The sequence below is a fragment of the Equus asinus genome, chromosome 2 (genome assembly GCF_041296235.1).
Source record: "Equus asinus isolate D_3611 breed Donkey chromosome 2, EquAss-T2T_v2, whole genome shotgun sequence".
Classification (NCBI taxonomy): Eukaryota; Metazoa; Chordata; class Mammalia; order Perissodactyla; family Equidae; genus Equus; species Equus asinus.
This window is the reverse complement of record NC_091791.1, coordinates 58,716,086-58,737,157: the sequence shown is the minus strand read 5'-3', so window position 1 is coordinate 58,737,157 and position 21,072 is coordinate 58,716,086. Positions and strand designations below refer to the sequence as shown.

At 53.7% G+C, this 21,072-nt stretch overlaps 1 protein-coding gene across 1 annotated transcript in view; it reads right to left on the bottom strand.

The window, feature by feature from the left end:
• The window catches only part of LOC106845021 (collagen alpha-1(XIII) chain), an 87,875-nt gene extending 67,348 nt beyond the window's left edge, over window positions 1-20,527 (bottom strand). Inside the window, exons 1-5 of the mRNA XM_070489286.1 lie at window positions 20,434-20,527; window positions 15,419-15,445; window positions 12,559-12,594; window positions 9,541-9,567; window positions 7,012-7,062 (exon numbers count right to left, since the gene is read on the bottom strand). Of these exons, the coding sequence (XP_070345387.1) occupies window positions 7,012-7,062; window positions 9,541-9,567; window positions 12,559-12,573 (93 nt within the window). The 5' untranslated portion in view covers window positions 12,574-12,594; window positions 15,419-15,445; window positions 20,434-20,527. The remainder of the gene's footprint in view (window positions 1-7,011; window positions 7,063-9,540; window positions 9,568-12,558; window positions 12,595-15,418; window positions 15,446-20,433) is intronic.
• Between the last annotated feature and the right edge of the window lie 545 nt (window positions 20,528-21,072).

Sequence of the window (21,072 nt, the reverse complement as noted above, 5' to 3'; positions counted from 1 at the left end):
TCTAGCTCCTTTCCTGCCCCACCTGCCCACCTGCTCTTTGCTAGGCACACTGGCTCACTCACTTTTCCCTGGACCACCACACCTTTCCCATGTTCAGCCCTCAGCTTGGAGGCTCCCCTTGACTGAGGTGGTCACAATTTCTACCCATTTTTGGGCTTTTGAGTCTGGCTGCATCTATCACCAATGGCTGTGTGACTGAGCAAGTTGTCTAGCCTCTCTGTGCTTGTTTCCTCATCTATAGGATGGAGATGACAGTATAACCTCATAGAGTCATTAAACTACATTCAGTTATACAGATCTTCCTCTGCTTATGATGGGGTTACATCCCTACAAACCCATTGTAAACTAAAAATATCCTAAGTTGAAAATGCATTTAATACCCCTAACCCATCAGACACCATAGCTTAGCCAAGTCCACCTTAAACGTGCTCGGAACACTTACATTAATCTACAGCTGGGCAAAATCATCTAACACAAGCCTATTTAATAATAAAGTGTTGCATGCTCATGTAATTTATTGCATCCTGTACTGAAAGTGAAGAACAGGACGGTTAAGTGTATCGATCGTTTACTCTGGTGATCACGCGGCTCGCTGGCAGCCGTGGCTCGCTGCTGCCGCCAGCACCGCAGAGGCTATGGTACTGCGTATCACTAGCCCTGGAAAAGATCAAAATTCAAAACTCGAAGCATGGTTTCTACCAAAAGCATATCACTTTCACACCATCGTAAAGTCAAAAAATCACAAGTCCAGCCATGGTAGATCCGGGATGGTCTGTATTTGTAAAGACTTTTGAAATGGCAGCTGCCATCATCAGATGTTAGTTGGACTGAACCGAATCAGGAGCGCCAGAATAAAGCAAGGCTGCTTTTGAGCCCAATACATCTTAGGATCAATGGAGGTTTGTCCTTGCCAAGCAGTACTTTCAGAGTCAGATCCCATCCAGAGGAAGATTTCTCTGCTGTGATCCATCTGCTGTGAAGCTGAAACATTTCTGGGTTGCTGGGGTCCTCCTTGCAACTGTGGACATAAGTGCCCAGAGGCCTCTGCTCAGGAGACATGCTCAGGGGACAAGGCTGGGTGGGACGGGGACCCTGCCATGAGGGTGGGTGACCTGGTCAGGCAGGGAGCAAGCTGGAGAATGCTGCAGGCTCAGGATGGGCTTGTGGCAGGCATCCAAAACGCCTGAAGGAGGAGATGCCACTCATAGATCAGAAGAGCCCCGGGCTTCTCTCCTCTCGGGGATAAGTGATGCTAAGAATAGCACTAAGGAGAAAACCCGGAAACCGTGCAACGTAACCCCTGAAACCTCCCAGTGTAAACTTTCAACTACTCTGAATGCTGAGACGCCTCAAGAAAAGGTCAGCAGGAGAGGATTCCAAGAAACATCTTCAAGTCCTGCTCCGGATGATGTTTACACGGCAGGGATAATCACATGGTTTGCTAATTACAGAGCCTGCCCTGGGAGCAGGACGCCTCTCTCCAACTCAGAGCCAAATCCCGGGCGAATGAGGGCTTTTTCAGGGATCTTGGAGGAATGTTGTCGACCAAATGGAAACTGGGACTCTGCTTCCTGGAGAGGCTGAGCCTGGGTAAGGCACTCGTAGGGGCCTGGAACTGGCTTCTAATTTACATCTCCTCCGCTACATGCTGAGGCTGGACATCTCCTCCCATGAGCACTGGCCGGTCCTATTTATTCGTGAACTGCCGGTCTGTATTCTTTACCAGTAATTTCTACTAGGTTATTTGTCTTTGTCCTATTGGTTTGAGTAAAGCTCTCTGTCAAGAACTGTAACTCCTTGAGAGTCAGAGGTGTTGCTGCAAATATTCTTTCCAATTTGGCATCTGTCTTTTTTATGGTATATTTTCTGCCATGTGGAAGTTTTACATTTATGTCAACAAACTGATCGGTCTTTTCCTGGGGCTGCTGGGTCTTACGTCACGTTTCAAAGGGCCTTCGCGGGTTCAGGATTATAAATGTCTGCTCGTGCTTCGTCCTTTATTTTATGGTCTCATGGTTGACGTCTGAGGATTTTATTCATTGGAAATTCATTCTGATATAACAAGTGAGGTAGAGATTCAGCTTTTTTTTTTTTAAGCTTTTTTTGGGTTTACCTTTTTCTAAACGGCTTGTCAGTTGTCCCAGCCTCATTTCCTGAACAATCTATTTTTCTCTTCCTATTGTGAAATGAAGCCTTTATCATGGACCAAATTCCCCTACGTATATGACTTCAATTCTGGCCTCCTCACTCTGTTCTATTTGTTGTTTTAATTGCTCTGTTTTTGACATACACTTTGATATCTGGCAGAACAATTAGTCCTGTCCCCCAGCCCCCTCACTCTATTTTTCAGAATTTTCCTGAAATTCTTGCAAGCTTATTTTTTTCCAAATGAAATTGAATATTGTTTTGTTGGACTCTGAGCCCCATAAAAATTCACTGGAATTAGAATCATATTACTATTATGGATTATAGACTTATTTGTAGATTAATTTATGGATCAATATTATGTCCTTCTATACAAAAAGAAGAGAAATAAGCTTTGCATCGCTCCCGAATGTCCTCCCTAACTCAAGGCCAGGCCGGAGAGGGAGCCGGGGGGTCCCTGCTGTTCTGAAGCAGACCCCTGCATCTACTGCTCCCTGCCTTCCTTCTACCTGCAACTCGTGCAGGGTAAAGCAACATAGATAGAAAGAAGGTCCTGGGTGGAAAGAGTCTACCAGGAAGTCTCCCTTTCCTCTCATCTAATCCTGAAAGAGGCTCAGTCATGCATCTGCCTGAAGCCTGCCTCATTTTACCGCCCCCCCTCCAAGCCGGTGCTGACCATCTTTCCAACAAGACTCTGTGCTGGTAAATGTCTAACCGCTGGCTGGGGTGGGGGACAGTGGGAGAGGAGAGCTGTATTCTGTACAGCACTTGCCAATTTCTGTGGTATACATACTCCCTCCACGGCCGACTGCAAGCTACCAGTGTGATGTCACTGAACAGAGTTGGGAGTGGTGTGCACGACCTGCTCTCGCAAGCCAGTGTGAGCCAGCTCCAGCACCCCGCCTGCTGTGACCTCCAGCAGCAGATGGAGTACCAAATGTGCCCCCTTGGATGTCACCAGGACATCTCAAATTCATCACGTTCAGATTAAACTCATCCGCCCTGGCAAAATCTGCTTCTCCCTCTGGGGAAGGCATCACCGTCCCTCTGTTACTCAAGTCAGAAATGTGGGGTCACCTTGTATCCCTCCTTGTCCTTTAATCCCCATCTTTATCATCACTAAATCCTGCCAATTCTACCTCCCAAACATCTCAAAGGTCTAGCCCTGCCACCAGCCCCACTGACTGCTCCGCTCCGGGCCTGGATTATTGCAGGTGCCTCCCAGCCAGGCCCCCACCTGCAGCCTCTTCTAAAGATGCTCCGTGCCAGAGGGGGGAGCACAGATCTTTTTAAACTGCAAATCTGATTGTGTCCTCCTCAGCTGAACACAACCCAAGGGCTCCCCACTGCCCTCAGGATGAAATCCTGACCCCTGAACGTCATGTCCAGGTCCTTCATGATCCGGCCCTTGCTCACCTCGCCAGCCTCGCCTCTCACCATCCTTGCCCTTGTTTTACTCTGGGAAGAACTTTCTCCCTTTACCAATAAATAGCCTATGGAAACCTCTCCTGCCTCAGGGTCTCAGTGCGCAACCCCAGCCTGGTTACCTGGGTAACCTCTGCTCCGCCTTGATCACAGTTTAGTTCTCTCTTCCCCCAGGAAGCCTTCCCTGCCTGACCCCACCCCAAGTCAGGTGCCTCCTCCGTGTGCCCACAGCTCCCTAACCGTCCCTGGAGGAACACTGACTGTCTCTATTGTAATCACTATGGGGTTGCTGGTCTCTCTGCAAAGGGGCAAGAGGTCTCGGTAAGGTTTCCATTGTCTACCCACCATCTAGCAATATTTGCCTAACAAATACTAATGGGATGAATAAACAAAGAAACACTCAATAGGTGTGTCGACCTGGTGTGGGGTGTCTCCTTGTGAATGAGGGCTGGAAGTTCAGAGAGCTCCTCCAGGCCCCCGAAGGGAAGCTGGGGGCCTCAAGCAGGGAATGAACTCCCTTTGAGATGGGGTTATTTCCTAGCCTGGCAGATGACCTTCCCAGCGCCTGCTGGGCCAGCCAGGTCTGGAGGTCCCACCCTCCCCTCTGTTTAATGGGGCACCCGCTCTAGCATCTTCCCGTGTCGGAATGTGAACCAACCTTCCCCACAGTGCCTGGGTGGTTCTCCCTTTGATCAGACCATTTCTGAAGCTTCAAGAGAGGGGGCAGGTGGCCCCTGAGAGCGGCAAGGCTGGTTTTTATTAGCAGCATTTATTCTGGGCCCTTCCTGGCCGAGCTGAAAGCCACATGTTCCCCATCATCCCCGGCCACAGAGGGCTTGCCCACTTGACCTCCACCCCTTAATGACAAACAGCCCCTTTGTCTTCCCCGTCCCCTGCTCTCACCAGCTCGGGTGGCTTCCCAGGAGGAGCTGAGGTGGTTGCCCTGGTGTCTAGTGAGGACCAGCAGGGGCAGCCCCTGTCATCTGTGTGATGGTCACCTACACAGGCCAAAGTCCAAGGACACTGGGCTTGGTCAAGCCTCCTGGTGCCATAAAACTTCTCCTAGCACCAACACAGCACTCAGAGGGAGAAGTTTTTTCTCCTTAAGGTAAATATCCTTTGTAAACAGTAGAGCTTAAAACATGGATGTTGGGGAAAGAATGCTGGCTGTGGAATGAGGCCGACCTGGCCCAACCCCAGCTCCAGCATGGACTAGCTGGGGGACCACAGGCGAGTTATGACACTCAGCATCCTTCTCTGTGAAAGGGGCTGGCAGGCCTGCCTCACAGCTTCGTCAGGAGGACTGAAGGAGACTGGCGCAGACCCAGGCTTTCAGCACAGGACCCAGGATGCGAAAGGTGACCAGGACATGGAAGCTATCACTTGCTACCTGGACAGAAGGTACTTTTCACCACTGGAATCAAATCCATTGCAGGAGGTGTGTTCCTGATTAGGTTGATGCACGCTGGGCGGAAGCCGCGGGGGCTGAGGCAGACACCGCCCGGGGCATGTTCTCCCTAAGTGAGGCCTCTCAACAACTTATAGGTAGCCTGTTGACAAACTGCTGCTGAAAGACGCTGCTAAAAGGGTGCTAGAGGACCAGCATGACCGACACAATGGAACATCTGAGGTCAGACTGGGAGGCAGGCAGAGACGGTAGCCAAAGGGTAGGACTTGTGTTCAGTGTTACTGCTAACAGGACCCCCCAGGCTCGGCCTCCCCTTGCCCTTAGAACCTGGGCACTGTCTTTCTCCATGACCTTCCATCTCCTAGTCATCCTGGCTGGGCAGCACCTTCTCCAGGAACAACCGGGCTCAGGGCATCCATGCTGTGGCTCCCCCAATACACCAGGAGGCTTACAGCCCATCAGGGCAGTGGCCAGGCAAGCCCAGAAGCACAGAGGAGGGTAACCCCCCAGGCTGGCCATCTGCTACAGCAGTGGGGCTTCAAAGTGCAGACTGAGCCACACGGCCTGGGCTGAGTGATCAAATCCCAGTGTGGCCACACTCTAGTGTATGACCTCGGGCAAGTCAACCTCTCTGTGCCTCACTGTTCTCATCCATAGAATGGAGGTGCTAACAGTACCTACCTGTGGGGTTCTTGTGAGGATGGAGTGGGTTACCGTGCGTAAAGGCCTTAGGATGCTGCCTGCCACAGAGTAAGTGCCAACGGTCAGTCCTTAGCATTACCGCTGGGCTCTGAGCCAGAGGAAACCTTGCCGAGAAGGCAGTGTCTATGCAGCCCAGGCCCTGACCTGCCTGCCAGCCCTGCTCCGCAGCACCATCCTTCAGCTCCTTCTCTGACCGCCCCCAGTCTCCCAGCAGCCCGAAGTGTCTCAACCTCTGAGCTCCCAGCTCTCGCCACAGCCCCTCCCTGGCTGCATGGATCATCGGGACCGCTCCCTTGGACGTGACTTAGCAATTTGCTCTCCGACCCTCTCCCTAGACTGCGGGTGGGAGAGACTCCTGCTTCCTGCTGGCTTTCCCCATTGAAGGCAGGGAAATGGGCAGTCTGGGCTTCATCCATCCACTAGGCTAGCCTCAGACTCCTAGAGGCTAGCCCTCTGCTCCCCTCACTGTCTCACGGTGCATAGCAGGTCAGGAAAAGGACACAGCAGAGTGTGAGACAGCAGCCTGTTGCTGTGGTAGAAGCCTGGGTGCCAGGGGTCCTGGGTGCTAATCCCGCCCCAGCCTCTATGTGGGCGTGGCCTAGCAAACCCCTTCCCCTCTCTGGGCCTCAGTTTCCCCTTCTAAGAGGGCTGTGCTAGACCATCACTGAGCTCCCTTCCACCCTGACATTGTGGTGATTTTATTGAAGTCCTATGGTTCGGGCACTCTTTGAGAAAAACAGCCAGTCCTCCTTCCCATAGTCACAATATCTTCCTGCATCATCGCCCACGTCCCCCTTTTGGTCCCTAAGGGAGCATATCAGAGGGGAAGCCTCTCTGATTTTCCCAAGCCCCCGCCACCGGGGGAAGGTACTAAGGCACAGAACCCAGCAGAGCACAGAAATGAGCCTTCGAGGGTGAGCGGTGGGTTGGGTCTCTGCAAGACCAGGAGTGGGTGCCTGGGTCAGGGAACCAGGACTCCGGCTATCTGCTGCATGGGCTCCGGAAATAAGGCTTGTCCTCTGGAAAGCTGGAGCAGCCCCTCGGGAGAGGCAAGCATTCTCCCCTCTGCCTGTGAGCAGCAGGGTGGCCTCACAGCTGCTGTGGTGTGGGGCTAGAGGGCAGACCCCGAGCCCCTCTCCCGAGAGGCTGCACTTGAAGTATATTTAGTCAGGCCACTTTCCTTAACACCAACAGCAGTACCGAGCAGACCACATCACACGCAGCGGCCGCCACCCCCGAGGCACAGCCGGGACTTGTGCTCCCTCCACCCCCAAGCCGTTTTCATTAACTCATCCTGCCCCCCACCCCGAAGAAGAGCAAAAACCACTTACAGGGGGGCCACGGGGACCGATGATGGACATGCCGGCATCTCCTGGGGCCCCCTGTGGGAGAGAGAAAGAGAGAGGAGAGGGCGAGGGAGCAAGGGGCAGGGACAGGGGAGCGGGGAAAGAGAAAAAGGAGGAGCTGGAAGGTGGGAAGCAGGAGCAGACGAGGGTGGGGGCCTAACCAGGGGACAAGGGGGGCCTAGGACAAGGGGGGCCAGAGGATGGGGAGGAAGATGACGGCATCAGAGGAGAGGAAACTTGAAGGGGATGAATGGAGCATTCAGGAGGGAATGAGAAGGGCAGCAGGGAAGCAGGAGGAACGCAGAGAGGAGATGTGAGCGACAGCATGAGGTGTGGGGACCAGGGAAAGAGCGTGGTAGGATCCCAGGCCAGGGAGGGGAGGGAAGAGGACTCAGTGCAGTGATGGGCAAGAGGGTGGCACAGGGAGGGAGGGGACACTCAGCTCAGCCATGGCTGCCCAGGCCCAGAGGCCTGCCCCCGAGGCCCTGCTCAGGATGCTCTCCAGCCTGCCTCAGCCCCACCCAAGTTTCTAAACCCCTGAGGTCTTCTCCTGACCCTAGCCCCGAATACCCATGCGGCTGCCCACCCTGCATGGTGAACAGGCTTGCCCCGTGGGTGGAGTTGCTGAAAACAGACAATGGGGATCAGGCACACACTCACTGTGTGGGCCCAGCAGCCCTGAGCCTAAAGGCTGGAGATACCTCAAACTTCCTAGTCCTGGTCTGAGAATGCTACCGAGGGGTTAAGTCCGGGGCAGAATGTTCAGCCCTGAGAGGATGGTGGTTGCTGCTGTGCTGGGAGCTCAAGTGCTGTCCAAGGACGGCTGAGCTGCCCAGATAATCCGGGTGTGTGTGGACTGATGGGGAGGGGAGACAGAAAGAGGATGAAGGGTGTATGGAACACAGATGAGGATGAGAGGCGATGCTCTGGCAGGACTGAGACTCTGCCCTGCTTGGAGGAGGGGAGGATGCTGCTTCTCACCGGGAATCCACTCCTCCTGGCAGAGGAGACACCCAGGCCCTCACTTGCAGGTCTTGTTCTGCCAGGCAAGTCACGGAACCTCTCTGAGCCCACACACCTCCTCTGTGCACCAGGGTGCTAAGAGCTGCTCTGCTGCCCTCAGAGGGCAAGGGACATACACACATTTGTAAGATGTCATGCCTCACACCCAGATGAGGAGCGATTTCAAATTCGTAACTGTCGATGCCATCACAGTTATACAGTAATTTTTATACAAGGTAGCATCGTGTGATGGCTAAGAGCCAGGAGGCTTGGGTTTGAAGCCCAGCTCTGCTCCCTTCCAGCTGTGACCTTGGGCTGCTTAACTTCCCTCTGCCTCAGTTTCCCTGTTTGTAAGGCAGGAATAGTAGCACCTGTTCATAGGGTAGATGTGAAAGGTTCAGGAGATAAGGTTGTCAAGTGCTGAGAAGAAAGCCTGGGATCTGTGGGGCTGGCAAGTGTTGGCTATTGCCCATGGACAGTGATGTGTCCTGCCTTTCTCCTGGGCAGTTGAGACCCCTGAGAGGGTGGGACCAACAGTCTTTGTTCCATTTGGAGGAAACCAGACATGGTGGTTGCGGCCCCAACCTTGGAGTCAGACACGCCAGGGCTCCTGTCCAGCTCTATGACTTCCCGCTCTGTGACTGCCTCTCTGTGCTTCACTTCCTGCTCATGTAAATGGGAACAGTGAGGCCCCTGGAAGGGCTGTGTCGGTGTTAACTGGGAGAACAGAGACAAAACAATTAAAACTGCACCTGCTGCAGTTTGTGCTCTATACTCGGTGGCTGCTATTATTATTGTTGTCATTGTTATTATTTTGGAGTCAGGGAGATTCTACTGCAGAGACACACTGCAGCGATGCACAGGCAAGGAAGTAGAGAGCTGGGCACCAGGCAGTCTGGCTTCTAGCCCCTGCTCATCACTATTGCTGTGGGGACTTGGGCAAGCCCCACCCCCTCTCCGGGCCTCAGTTTCCTCATCCGTAAAGTGAGCTGGTTAGATGTGTTGCTCTGTGTAATCTCTCAGAACCCACCAGGTCTGGGGTTCCAGGGGCTCCACTCTACAACCCTGGGAGTCTCTCTGGGCATTTCCCTGGGGGACTCTGAGGCAGCACAGAGAGAGTTTCTGAGGGCACCAGTGGGCTGGGGGAGGGGCTAGAATCAGCTACACAAAACAGCGATTGGTACTCTCCCTGCCTCCAGGAAGGGTGACCGCCTAAGGCTGGGAATGAGTGATGAGGCCACCTGCAGCCTCAGCAGGCGGGGGAGGCCCACTCAGCCAGGGAAGCTGGGACCTCAGCCCAGGAATCCAAGACTTCTGCCGGATGGTGTGGAAGCTGTTAGGAAACTGGGCCGTGAGAGGCTGCGAGGGCAGAGCAGGCCCGGCTGGCATGCTGAGCTGGGGCCTGCACGCTGAGAGGAGGACTGAGCTGGGCGCCTCTGAAAGCAACCCCAGGAGTCCGTGGGGTGGAAGCCAGGCTGGGGCGGAAGGGCAGAGGGGAAAGCACACACTCACCTTCTCGCCTGGTTGGCCCTTTACGCCCTGGGGCAGCCACATGCAACACAGGGTGCAGGAAAGAGAGAGGGAGGGAGAGAAAAAAGAGAGGATGAGGGAAGCACACACACAAGAATCTGTGTTAATGGCACAATGACCAAACAAAAGAAATCACCGTGAAACAAGAAACTGAACCAAACACAGATGCTGGCACGTGGCGGCTCCGTGTCCAACAGGCACAGTGTGTGGACAGCTGTCTCACCCTGTGGTCCTGCCCCAGCTGGCCCTTCCAGATAACTGAGAGAGAAGCACGGTCTGGGGCCTTAAGAAGCCCTGTCTGAAACAGATTAGTGGCTACAGGGGAAAAGGGGTGAGGGGTGGGCACAAAGGGGGAAGTGGTGCACCTACCACACGACTGACAAACAATAATGTACAACTGAAATTTCACAAGATTGTAAGCTATCATAAACTCAACAAAAATTAACTTTAAAAAAGAAACAAAAAGAAAAAGAAGCCCTCTCTGAGTGTGTGTGTGTATGTGTGTGAAGAGAGAGAGACAGGCAGACAGACAGAGACAGAGAGAAAAGGAGAACCCACCCAGGTCAGAACATCTACCTGAGCAGCCATGGCCCCAGCTGGCGGAGTCGTTTGAGGTGGGGGTGGGCGTGGGGGAGACTTCCCCAAGGACTGCATTGTGGAGTGGGGTCTACTTGGTTTGAAGGTCCTGATGAGCACCAAGCACAAAGCTTTGCCAAGCTAGACACATGAGGAGTTGTGAGGGCTGGCCAGGCAAGACGGCGGGAGGGGGCATGGAGGAACGTGGGAGGACAGATAGTAATGCCCACACATCTGGGAGGACCGAGGACGAGTCCCTGTAACCACAGTGACCAGTGGTGGACAGCTCCAATCCACCCTAATCTGCAGAAGCCAGTGGCGCCACCTCTGGTGAACTATGGGAACAACTCAGGCATTTCACACCCACTGGCCGCTCTAATCCTTATCAGGCGGCTCATGCCAGGACACCTACTGGGTAGCCAAATGGGTCCATTGACACATTTAAAATAGCACAAGCAGCATGGAAGCCCCAAAGTGGCTTGAAAATAGCCTGATGTAGAAGGAAATGGAAAGACCTCCTGTGGCTCTTCCTCCTGTCCCCACCCCTGTGGGTCAGAACCTGGCTCCAATGGCCACTTTCCAGGGGGTCATGTCCACAGAGCCCAAGAAGGAGGGTGGGAGGCGGCAGCCCACCCGAAGGCTGGCCGCTGCACTCAGCGTGGAGACTCCTGAAGCTCACGCATTAGGAGCAAGGACTTTGGGGTCTGGGAGTCAGCTGGGGTACGAAACCCAACTCCATTGCTATCCTGGGCAAACTGAGTCTCAACACGCTCATCAACAAAACGAGACCTTGGAGGGTGATGGTGGAGAGCATGCCTGGCTCAGGTCCACCCACAGCCAGCCCCTGAGAAAGGCTGGATGAACGTCGTGTGCCTGCTCTACACAGGGAAGGACCCAGTGACAGCTTAGGAGACTTGGGGTTTGGAGCTGGAGAAGTGAAGTGGAGCAGGAACCCCACAGGGCTGTGGTCTGGGAAGTGGCGGGAGAGCCCGCCACGGGGTGGCCCAGGGCTCCAGCCCCCATGTCTTGATAGAAAGCCCTTGGCTGAGCCCTGGGGAGCTCAAAGCTCTGTGACATGGAACACTTGTCCTGAACCTCTGAAATGTCCCAGGTCCCAGGCCTAGGCACTGTGGCTTCACCCTAAGGACCAGCCCCTCCTTAGAGCTGTGATGCCAATGAGGGAGACGGAGAGTAGCAATGTCAGGGTCAAGGGCACAGGTCTGGAGTCAGGCTGCCTGGATTAAAGTCCCTGATCAGCCACCTCCCAAGGCCATGTGACCTTGGGAAAGACACTTAACTTCTGAGCCTCAGTTTCCTCATCTGAAAAATGGGGGTGGGAGCCGTGACTACCTCGTGCAGTTCTCGTGAGCTCCTGTGGGCAAGGTCTCAGCACAATGCCCAGCACACGGTTAGCACTCTCAAGTGTCAGCTCTGATCTGGATGCCTTTTCTCCAAGCACCACACCAGGCACGCAAACTCACACAAGGATGCCACACCCAGGCTGAAGGCCAACCAGCCAGGAGGTGAGGTTAGGAGGCAAAGCATGTGAGTGACATGGAAGGATGGCGTGGGGGTAGTCAGGGGCATGGGGAGCCGGGTGGAGGCGGAGGCTGATGGCTGGTGGGCAGGCAGTCAGGGGTCAGATGGGAGCGTAGCTTGGGCCATGTCCTAGAGGAAGCTGGGGGTGAGGCCTGCACGAGACCACCACAGCCTCAGGCTGCCACCAGGTGCCTGTGCTGCCCTCTCTAGGCCCCTCGGAGGCTGGAAGCCACCAGGAAACACTGGTGCTGGGCCTCAAGGCCTATTGCCGGCCTTCCCATTTCTGAGACGCGCTCTCCCTGTCAAGCCTTCTCCTTCTCCTTTTGCCACCTTAATTTTTCAGCAGGAAACATTAAATGCTTTAACTCCCAGCCTCCTGGTGAGGATTTGGAGGCACAGCCTGGAAGCAAGCCCCATCTGAGCTGAGCCGGCTCCACTGCAGTTCCCCTAGAGCATTTCATGGTTGCAATTCTCGCCATCTTTCGCTGCTCTTGCTGGGGGATAGCGGCAGGAGCAGCCGTAAATCTGAGGGTGGGCCGGTGGAGCGGGTGGGAGTCCTCTCGGTGGCGAGAGGAGCTCAGGCCTCACACTGTCACCCAGTAGGTGATCGGCAAAGGGCTTTATTCATGCAACTTCTTGGATTTTTGCTTTGCCATGGCAGCTCTCTGGAGAGGAAAGCCATATTTCAAGATCTGAAGGACTGCAGTAAACTTCCTCCCTTCTCCTCACCTGTCCCTTTCTGAAGCAGACTTGGGTGGGGGAAGGGAGTGGTCTGGCTCCCTCCTCGGGGCTGGAGTAGGCAACACCTTGCCATGGCTTGGAGGACAGGCCAGCATAGAGAAGCAAGCAATGGCCACCCAAGCAGGTACAAATGCACCAACTCACCACACGTCCAGGCATCCCAATGGCACCTTTGTCTCCCTGATGAAGGAGGCAGAAACAATTAGACGTGGCTGAGCCGGGCCAGCAGGCAGAGGACCTCATGTGCTAGCTGTGTGCTCGAGACCTGGTTTGCACGGCCAGCTGGGATGATGCCCAGGTGTTGTGTGGGTGAACTTGCCCACTCAGCACCCACAGACTGTTTGGCAAGCAGCCATCCCTATCACTATCCACACTCAGCCATGGTGCTGTGGAAAGAGCACTACCATAGGAGCCTGGTCACCAGCCTGGGCCTCAGTTTCCCTATGTGTTTCATAAGGAGTCCAAGGCCCTTTCTCCCTTAGACTGCTGTTGCCACAATCCATCCCAAATATGGCTAGGATGTGCCGAATCCTTGTCACGCTCGACTTCAAGGCACAGAGCAGGGTGAGTGGCAGATCCCATGTGACAGATGGGTGAATCACTTCCCTAGGTCTGTCTTGCCAGATTGGGGAGCAGTGCCCACACTCCCTGGCCTCTCCCTGGACCCTCTGTCTGAGAGGGTTGTGGACAGAGCCCTTCTCCACCCTCTCTCCTCTCGGCCACCCCCGGCACCCACAAGAAGGACCGTGAGCCATGTGGATTCAGCTGCATCACGAGTTTCAGACGCTCAGAAGGAACCACTTTGTTTTATAGCCAGGGGTTACATCTTCTCACTCCGGAAATCTGCTTATTAAGTTTTGTTCCTCCCCCTTTTGGTAGAAAATATTTTTTTGCAATCATATGTGTGCAGACATCATAAAATCTGGGGTGGGGCCTGGGGTTTGCTAGGAGCCTGGGAGGACGGGAAGCAATGGGGGTGGAACATCAGATGATGTTTGTCCTACCCCGCTGGGCAGGAGAGAGCTGGGTTCGTGGGTTCCCATGAAGGGTGTGGGCATTTCTGGGGGGATTCTGTATTTACCGACCCCACTGAAGCAAAATGCCTTGAGGGACAATTAGCATCTCAAGATGTATGTGGATGCACCAGAGAACAGCAATTGGCTCTGAAATTAGGCACCTGTTACCGTACATTGTCAAGACCGACGGCATCTTTAGTAAAAAGTTCAGGCTTTGTGAAAGAGTGGCAGGGCAGCAGCATTGGCTATAAGCATCGATCTGTGTCCTTAACCTCCCTGAGCATCCGCATCTCTCTCCCGGGGCTGCTGGGAGGATGCCATGAGATGATGTTTCTGGAAAGCTTACCCCTAGTGCCTGGCACCTGGTGAGTGCTGCGTACATGGCATCTATGGGTACTAAGACCAGGAAGGCCACGGGCAAGTCAGGTTTATAAGTCTGTTGGTACTTCACACAACAAGGGACCAGCATCAGCAAATCTTTCCATGGGTCACTCCCAGGTCCCTTCATGTGGAAGCATGAGCAGGACCAGGACCGGTGAATCGGTGGTCTGCCCTTCCTGCTGAGGCCACCAGGCCTGCTGGACATGGGCTGTGACATCCCCATGGCCCACTCACTCTCGGGCTTTTGAATGATATTGCAGGATGGGTGTTTTGGTTGCTTCTCGTTTCTTTTTTAAAACTAATGTTCTTTGCAGTCCTGGCCATAAAATGTTCAGGGTAGGGACAGGCATGGAATGGCCAGGGACTGGAAACCACGCGTAGCAGCCCCTGTTCTGTGAATTGCCCCCAAATGCTTTTTAAAGGTGGACGTTGTCAGAAAAAAACAAAGTCTGCCCACGTTCCCACATCATCTGATTTTTCACCTCCTTGGATTTCATGGGACCTATTTACCCATCCTCCTTCACTTCGGGGCTCATACTTACTAGGAGAATTTCCATTTTCAAGGCTAAACATTCTCCCACATGCCTTTCCTTAAGAAAGTCGCTGTTGGACGTGAATTCTGGAAGCTGTTGGATTAGTCAAGAGGTTACAGTATAATTCACATCTAAAAGGTGAGTAATTGGGATAAGAGGGATGCACAGAAGGGTCTGGAATCGAATGGATGTGGCCTTCAGTTCAGGGAGACAGGGTAGCCTGGTGCCAGCCCCGGCTCACCCTCCACACCCCACCTCCTCCTCTGACTGACTACAGCATCTTGCCTGAGTCATTACCTGTCCAAGGGCCCATGGGATCCAGTACTCAACACATCCATGCCCCAGGTCACACCCCACAGAGCAATGTCTTTGAAGACTTTAAAGATGGTTCTCAAATGTCGAGCGTGGGCCACAGGAAACGGCAGCATGGAACGGTGTGTGATAACACAGGCCTCCAGTAGGTCTACACTGAAGCTTGGACAACTGGGCAAGGCGTTTTACCTCTCTGAGTCTCAGTATCCTCATCTATAAAATGGGCATAATAACACCCACTTCCCTGAGTTGTTGAACAAATCAGATGTATGAAGAGTGATGAGCACAGAGCCTGGCATGCATTAAGGTCTCAGTAAGAAATGGCTATTCGTATTATTTCTATTTTCGTCCCAAAGCCTCCGTGGTTACCTGTCATAGCCTCTCTAGAATTCAGAAATGGTAACTGGGAGGAAAACAAAGGTTTTGAGTGTACTCTTATGAAGGCATAGGCCGAAGTGGGGATAGTGGTCTTAATCTAGGCTGGTATGCAGAAGGATACCCAGTAAGCCAGTGGGCTAGCTCCCCTTCCAGACCCCCATTGTAGGGTCACCAGTCTGGAAGTCAGGTCCAGCACTGGAAGGGCCTGCCTGGGGCCCCAGGAGGGGCACCAAGAAGCTTCACCCTCAGCTATAGGTCAGAGATGCTGGAGAGAGGCCTCTCACCCAGGTGCACCTGGAGAAAAGCAGCCACCCAACCTGGCCAGTCCTTGGATTGAGAAAGAGCTCACGAGAGGCGCAAAGGAAGGAAGAAATGAAAACTTACCGGGAGGCCAGGCCTTCCAGTGGGACCCTGAAAGAAAGGGGGAAAGAGTGAAATTTATGAAGGTCAGGGTATCATAACACCTGAGGGATCCGCACTCCTAGCCAGCTGTGTGACCTTAGAGCCACATGCGCTCTATGAGCCTCTGTTATGTTATGAAGAAAATGAAGGGAGGGCCTTGATCACTAGGCTTCCTTTCAGTTCTAGCACTCATTCATTCATTCATTCATTCACTCATTCAGAAAAGCAGTTGGTGGGGGAGTTTCCTCCAAGCCAGGCCCAGGGTAGCTGCAGGGAACAGAAAGATGAGAATGTCTCCTCCCATGTCCCTGTCCCTCATGACTGAAGGATCATTAGGGCTGCAGGCCTCACCAGCACATCCCCTCTCTCTGGGCCTTTCTGCCTCACTCACTGCAATATTCTGTCCACCACTCATGTGTGCTGGCCCTGACCTGGGAAAGGGCCCGAGGGGGTCAGGGCTTGGTCTTCCCTGTCCTGCCACACAGGAGATGCCTGCTCTGATGAAGCAGGTCTGCCACGGGACGCCTCTGATGGACCTGCCACATCTGAGCTGTTGGAACACGACCATGGAGCAGGGGGTGGTAGAGGGTGGGGGCATCCCCAGGGGGCCTCTTCCCTTCCATTGAGATGGTGAGGGAGGCAGTGGGACTTCCTTCCTTTGACACCTCCAACCAGCTTCAGATCATGCTCTCCACGATGAGTCAGCGCTGGGCAAGAGCAGGAGGCTGGACCCCATCCTAGTGCCCTGCGTGGCTCCAGGAGCTTGTCTTCACCAACCATGGTGATATCTTTCTCAAACCCTTGATTCGTAACTCTGGTACTCCTGGCTAGTACAATTCTGGGCATAAACTAATGACTCCATATAACGGATCTGAAATCTCACTGAAAAGAGGAAAATATTTAACAAAATGTACCATTAGTACTAATAATTATCATCATAGCAACATGCATAGGAGAGCTCAGGAAACAAGCAAATTCTGAGAAAGTCATGTCTTTTTAGCACTGGCCCCCAACTTCCAGATGGATCTGATACAAGAGGGAGGCTGGGAAACCGCTCTAAGAGCTGCCTCACAGGGTGCCATGGAGCACCTTGCAGAGGCAGAGGAAACACCTGGAGAGAGCTTCTAGAGCCGAGCCCCAACCCTGGCCTGGCCTGGGCACGAGGTCCAGGAGAGATGGGGGTCTTGGAAAGGGAGACAAGAGTATTTAGCTAAGAGCACAGGCTCTGGAGTCAGCTGGCCTGGGCTCGGATCCCGGCTCTGCCACTTACTAGTTTGTGACTTTAAGCAAGTTGCTTGGCCTCCCTGTATCTCAGTTTCCTCATCTTGTAAATGGGAGAACAATCATATCTATCTCCTAGGATTAAATGAGATAATGTATGGAAAGCACTCAGCACAGGGGCTGGCATACAGCAAGTGCTAGATAAATGCTAGCTATTACGATTCTTAGAAGAGAGGAGGACTGGCCGAGGGGCACAGAGCCGGTCTCGGTCTCTCCCTCCAGAGACTGTGCTATTGGGTGTGGTTTGTCTCCTTCCAGACATCCTGCTCTTCCCATAAACCCAGGGCAGAGCCAGGGTGGGTTTTGGTGTTCGCAGGAGAGAGGCCAGCTGCTGCAAGGCTGCTGCGGCAAATGCGGGCAGCCCAGGAATCAGTCACTCCCTCTCTCCCTGGTCCTGAGCATCCCTGAGGCGGTGGTGCAGGACTCCCCCAGAGAACCAAGCTCGGGCTCAGTCAGGGATCCTTGGGGAATGCTGAGCACTGGCCCTCAGGGCTGCCTTCACTCTGCCGGACTTTGCCCCCACATCACCAGGACATGAACTCCCGAGGAAGGGATCTTTCCGTTTTGTTCATGGATGTGCTCCCAGTGCCTTGAGGAGTGCTGAGCCCTAAGGAGTTCCTTAATTCCTATTTGTGAATGAATGAACTGAGGGTGATGCCATGAACCTGGGGCTGGGCCTCCTTCTTTCCAGGCCCCACAAAGATAGCTCAGCAATGAGGATCCCCCTTAAACCAGAGCTTTAGCGCTGAGCCAACACCCTGTTCCTGTCACTTCTAAACTGCCCGGCCCTGACGCCACCAGGGAGCAAGCCAAGAAGTAGGGCAGCCTCCTCCCTCCATCCCAGGGAAGGGGACGGGCCTGCGAGGGATCCCAACCCAACACGGTGGGTCTACCTCGCATAGGGACAGAAGGGACGTTTACCTACATCACCCGCACAGGAGGAACTTCTCTGGGGTCTCAGTCCCAGAAAAAGCTGTGCTTCGCCCAAAGGCCAGGGGCACTCCTACCTTCCTGCAGCCTGACTCTCGCAACAGCCCTGCTTTCCTCTTTGCTCTGACCACCAGGAAGCTCGAAGCCAAGGCCATGGCTCTTCTGCTCAGGATGTCGTTGTGTGTCAGTCTGGATTCCCCTTGTTTTCCTATCTCTGCTTTCCACCCCCTCCACTGTTTCCTTACCTAGTTTGTAAATCATCCCAAAATGTTTCTTGGAATAAGGTGGGGTAGAAATAAATGAAATAATAAATTAATTAGTGAAAATTCAGAGAATAATAATTTCCTCCTTAAAATTAAAGGCTTGTCAGAATCTTTGGGGATCATCTAGGGGAAGCCTTCTGTTTTTAGGATTTAAATGAGTTAATATATTCTAAACAGAAAAAATTATAGACATATATACACAAATTTGTGTGTATACATATACACAAAGATAACTATATATATATATTCCCCACAACACCTGGATGAGGCAGATACTATTACTATCCCCATTTTACAGATGAGGAAACTGAGGCATGGAGCTAGAAGAGCACACAGCCAGAAGGGACAGAACCAGGATTTGGACCCAGGTGGTCTGGCTTGTAGTCATGCTATGACATCGCCTCCACAGAAACACAATGGTGCCTGACACATAATCAGTGTTAGCTAGGATTTCAGCAAGGGTCACATTCAACCTGGCAGCTGGACATCATGTGTTCCCCTGTATTCTGCTGGAGAAAGAGACATCCCTAGTTCCCTTGGTCACCTGTTTCAGTCTCACAGTTCCCATGATTAAGAACCTCTCCCTTAAATCTAGTGCAGGGACGGCCAACAGCTTGAGTGCTGACTCCAGTGGATTGGCAGCAACTGAGTAAAGCATTACGTTAAGAAGCCTCCTAATTGATCAGTACTGTCTGCCAGGGGCTTGAGGTGTGGGGCAGTGGTGCCCACGAATTTTCTACCATTTAAATGATGCTTGCTGCCACATACATCCACCTCCCTGGTTGTGTTCTCTAGGCACTGGCTGTCCTTGTGCCCATAGGACCCTAGGTCTTTCAACTGGAGGACAGAACTGCCTCAGAAGGAGCCCCTGAGCTATACCCAGAGGAAAGCAGACAGGCATTGCCACCAGCTGCCATCTGTCCATCCCTCACGTCTGGCCAAGAGCATTCTTACTTTGCAGGAAGCAGAGAGAACAGGGCTAGGAGATGAGTCCCACCCTGGCCAGCTTCCCGTTTGCTCCTCCTCCTGCCTTGTGATTTCTGCCTTCACTCCATGGCTGGGCGGTGGCCAGGTGGGCAGCATGGTGAGGAGAGGCTCATGTCCTTTGCCTCTCATTTGCTCCTGCACTGCAGAGCTCCCAGCACGGTCCTGGGTGAGGCCAGCAGAAGCTCTCAGAACATGACGTCCTTGGTGAGGGCAGACCCTCAACTCAGGCAGGGACCTAGAGCTGGTGGTGCCGGGTTATCCCAGAAGCCTGGCTGTGGGGACGAGGTGTATGGGGGCGGTGGGGGGTAGTTCTCAGTGAGGGAGGTGAGGACTCTTTTTGGCTTTGTCAGAAAAGAAGGGGAAAAGCAGACCATTTGCAGCAGGTGGTCTGTCGAAGTTCCCCGTGATGGAGTTTATTTTGGAAGATGGATGACAGGAATTGAGAGCTGACATCCCAAACATGTCATGATAAATCATCCGCCCTCCTTTCAGGCAGTGACATGATCTTCCTCTCTCTGTAAGTTCGCAGTTGGGCAGCTGGGCAGGACCAACGGCATGGGGTCAACAGACCTTTCAGGACACGGATGGAATAGTAAAGACTGGTCTCGTTACAGATTGGGCCGCTGCTCTCGCAGGTACAGATCAGGAGGAAAACCACTAAGGAAACGACTTCTCTGAGGACAGGATGATGACAGGCTGCTTTTGGGAACCTGAGAAAGATCTGATGCAGAGGGCTGGGCCTTTCAACTCCAGTCCCAGCTCCCGCGGCGACCTCCGGGTCTTTTGTTGGGATATCAAATGCTGTCCTCAAAGAAGAGGCGCTCCCGCTCTCTGGACCCATTACCTCAGGGAGACAGTCCTCGGGCTCTTCTCAGGTTCTCTGGAAACGACTTGGCTCCCGCCCCACCCTGGACTGTAGGCGACGCCGGGGAAAGGAGCCTCTCGTGCTGCCTGTAATTTGTGTTGTCTCCCAGTTTAACCCGCTGACACTTCTCTCTTACATTAAACCACCACCAATAACAACAACAATCACCTACCCCAAGTGACTTGGCCGGAACGGAGCTGCCTACACAGCAGTGTGGACATCATGTTCTCAGGAGCAGTCCACACCTGGACCCGCTCACTGACCTGTTTACTGAATGGCAGGAGACCTCTCAAGGACCAGAACTGAGTACAGACGATCTCTTCCTTCTTTCTAATACCTGGTGCTTCTTTGACTCCAGTTGCTTCTTTGGGGGACAAAGGAGCTGGGCTAACAAAGCGGCGAGCCAGCCTTTCAGATTGAAATCGGACCTGCTTTGCCCTGGGAATAGCTGTTGTCTGGCCCTGGAGGGGTGCAGAGGTGGGTGGAAAGCAAAATCGCAGCCTCCGTCCTCACGCCAACATTCTGGGGGGAGCCCGCAGCCTTCTGCGGAGGATGCGGGGCTCCCCGGGAAGACAGCGGGGCCAGTCGTCAGCCCCCCACCCAGGGCCCGTTACCAGCAGGGAGCAAGGCCTTTCAGACGTGGGAGACCGGGCTGCACTGGAGTTACTTACAGGAGGTCCTGAAAGAGAGAGAGAAAATGCCAGGGTCAGAGAGGACGAGGGGGCTGCCTGAGAAGCAGCGTCCAAGAATTCTTCAGCTGAGGGGTTTCCATCTGTCTTCGAAGTTTGTATTTTCTTGGCCCACTTTCACCAATATAATCTCTTCCCCCTTTATTTCATCTCCATATTTTCATTATTGGATGAGAAATCCAGAGGTCTGGGCCCCAGGCGCAGCCCAGCTGCGGCCCCAGCCTCCCCGACAATGCCCTCCACGCCTCAGCTTCCCGCCCCACGAGACGGGCTCTTGGGGACCCACCCAGCTGGGGTACATGGTTGCTTTGCAGAACGGGGGGGCAGGGGGCGCCAAGGCATGTGGCGAAAGCTCAAAAGGGTCACAGAAGCTAAAGGGATGTTGATGGTGAGCAGGCTCGCGGCCCGCTCACGCTTGCACGAGATGAGATGCAGTGGGAAACAGGCAGGAAGCAGAGGGGACAGAGTGAGCTTTCTCACGGGGTCCCCGCCCAAGGTCTCCAGGCCTGTCCTGGTTTCTGTTAAGCTGTGAGTCAGGCATTTCTGCCCTCCCCGTCTGCTGCCCCTACCTCTCCTCACGGCCACCGGCCACCACTGCGTGCCAGCTCCCCTCCCTCCACG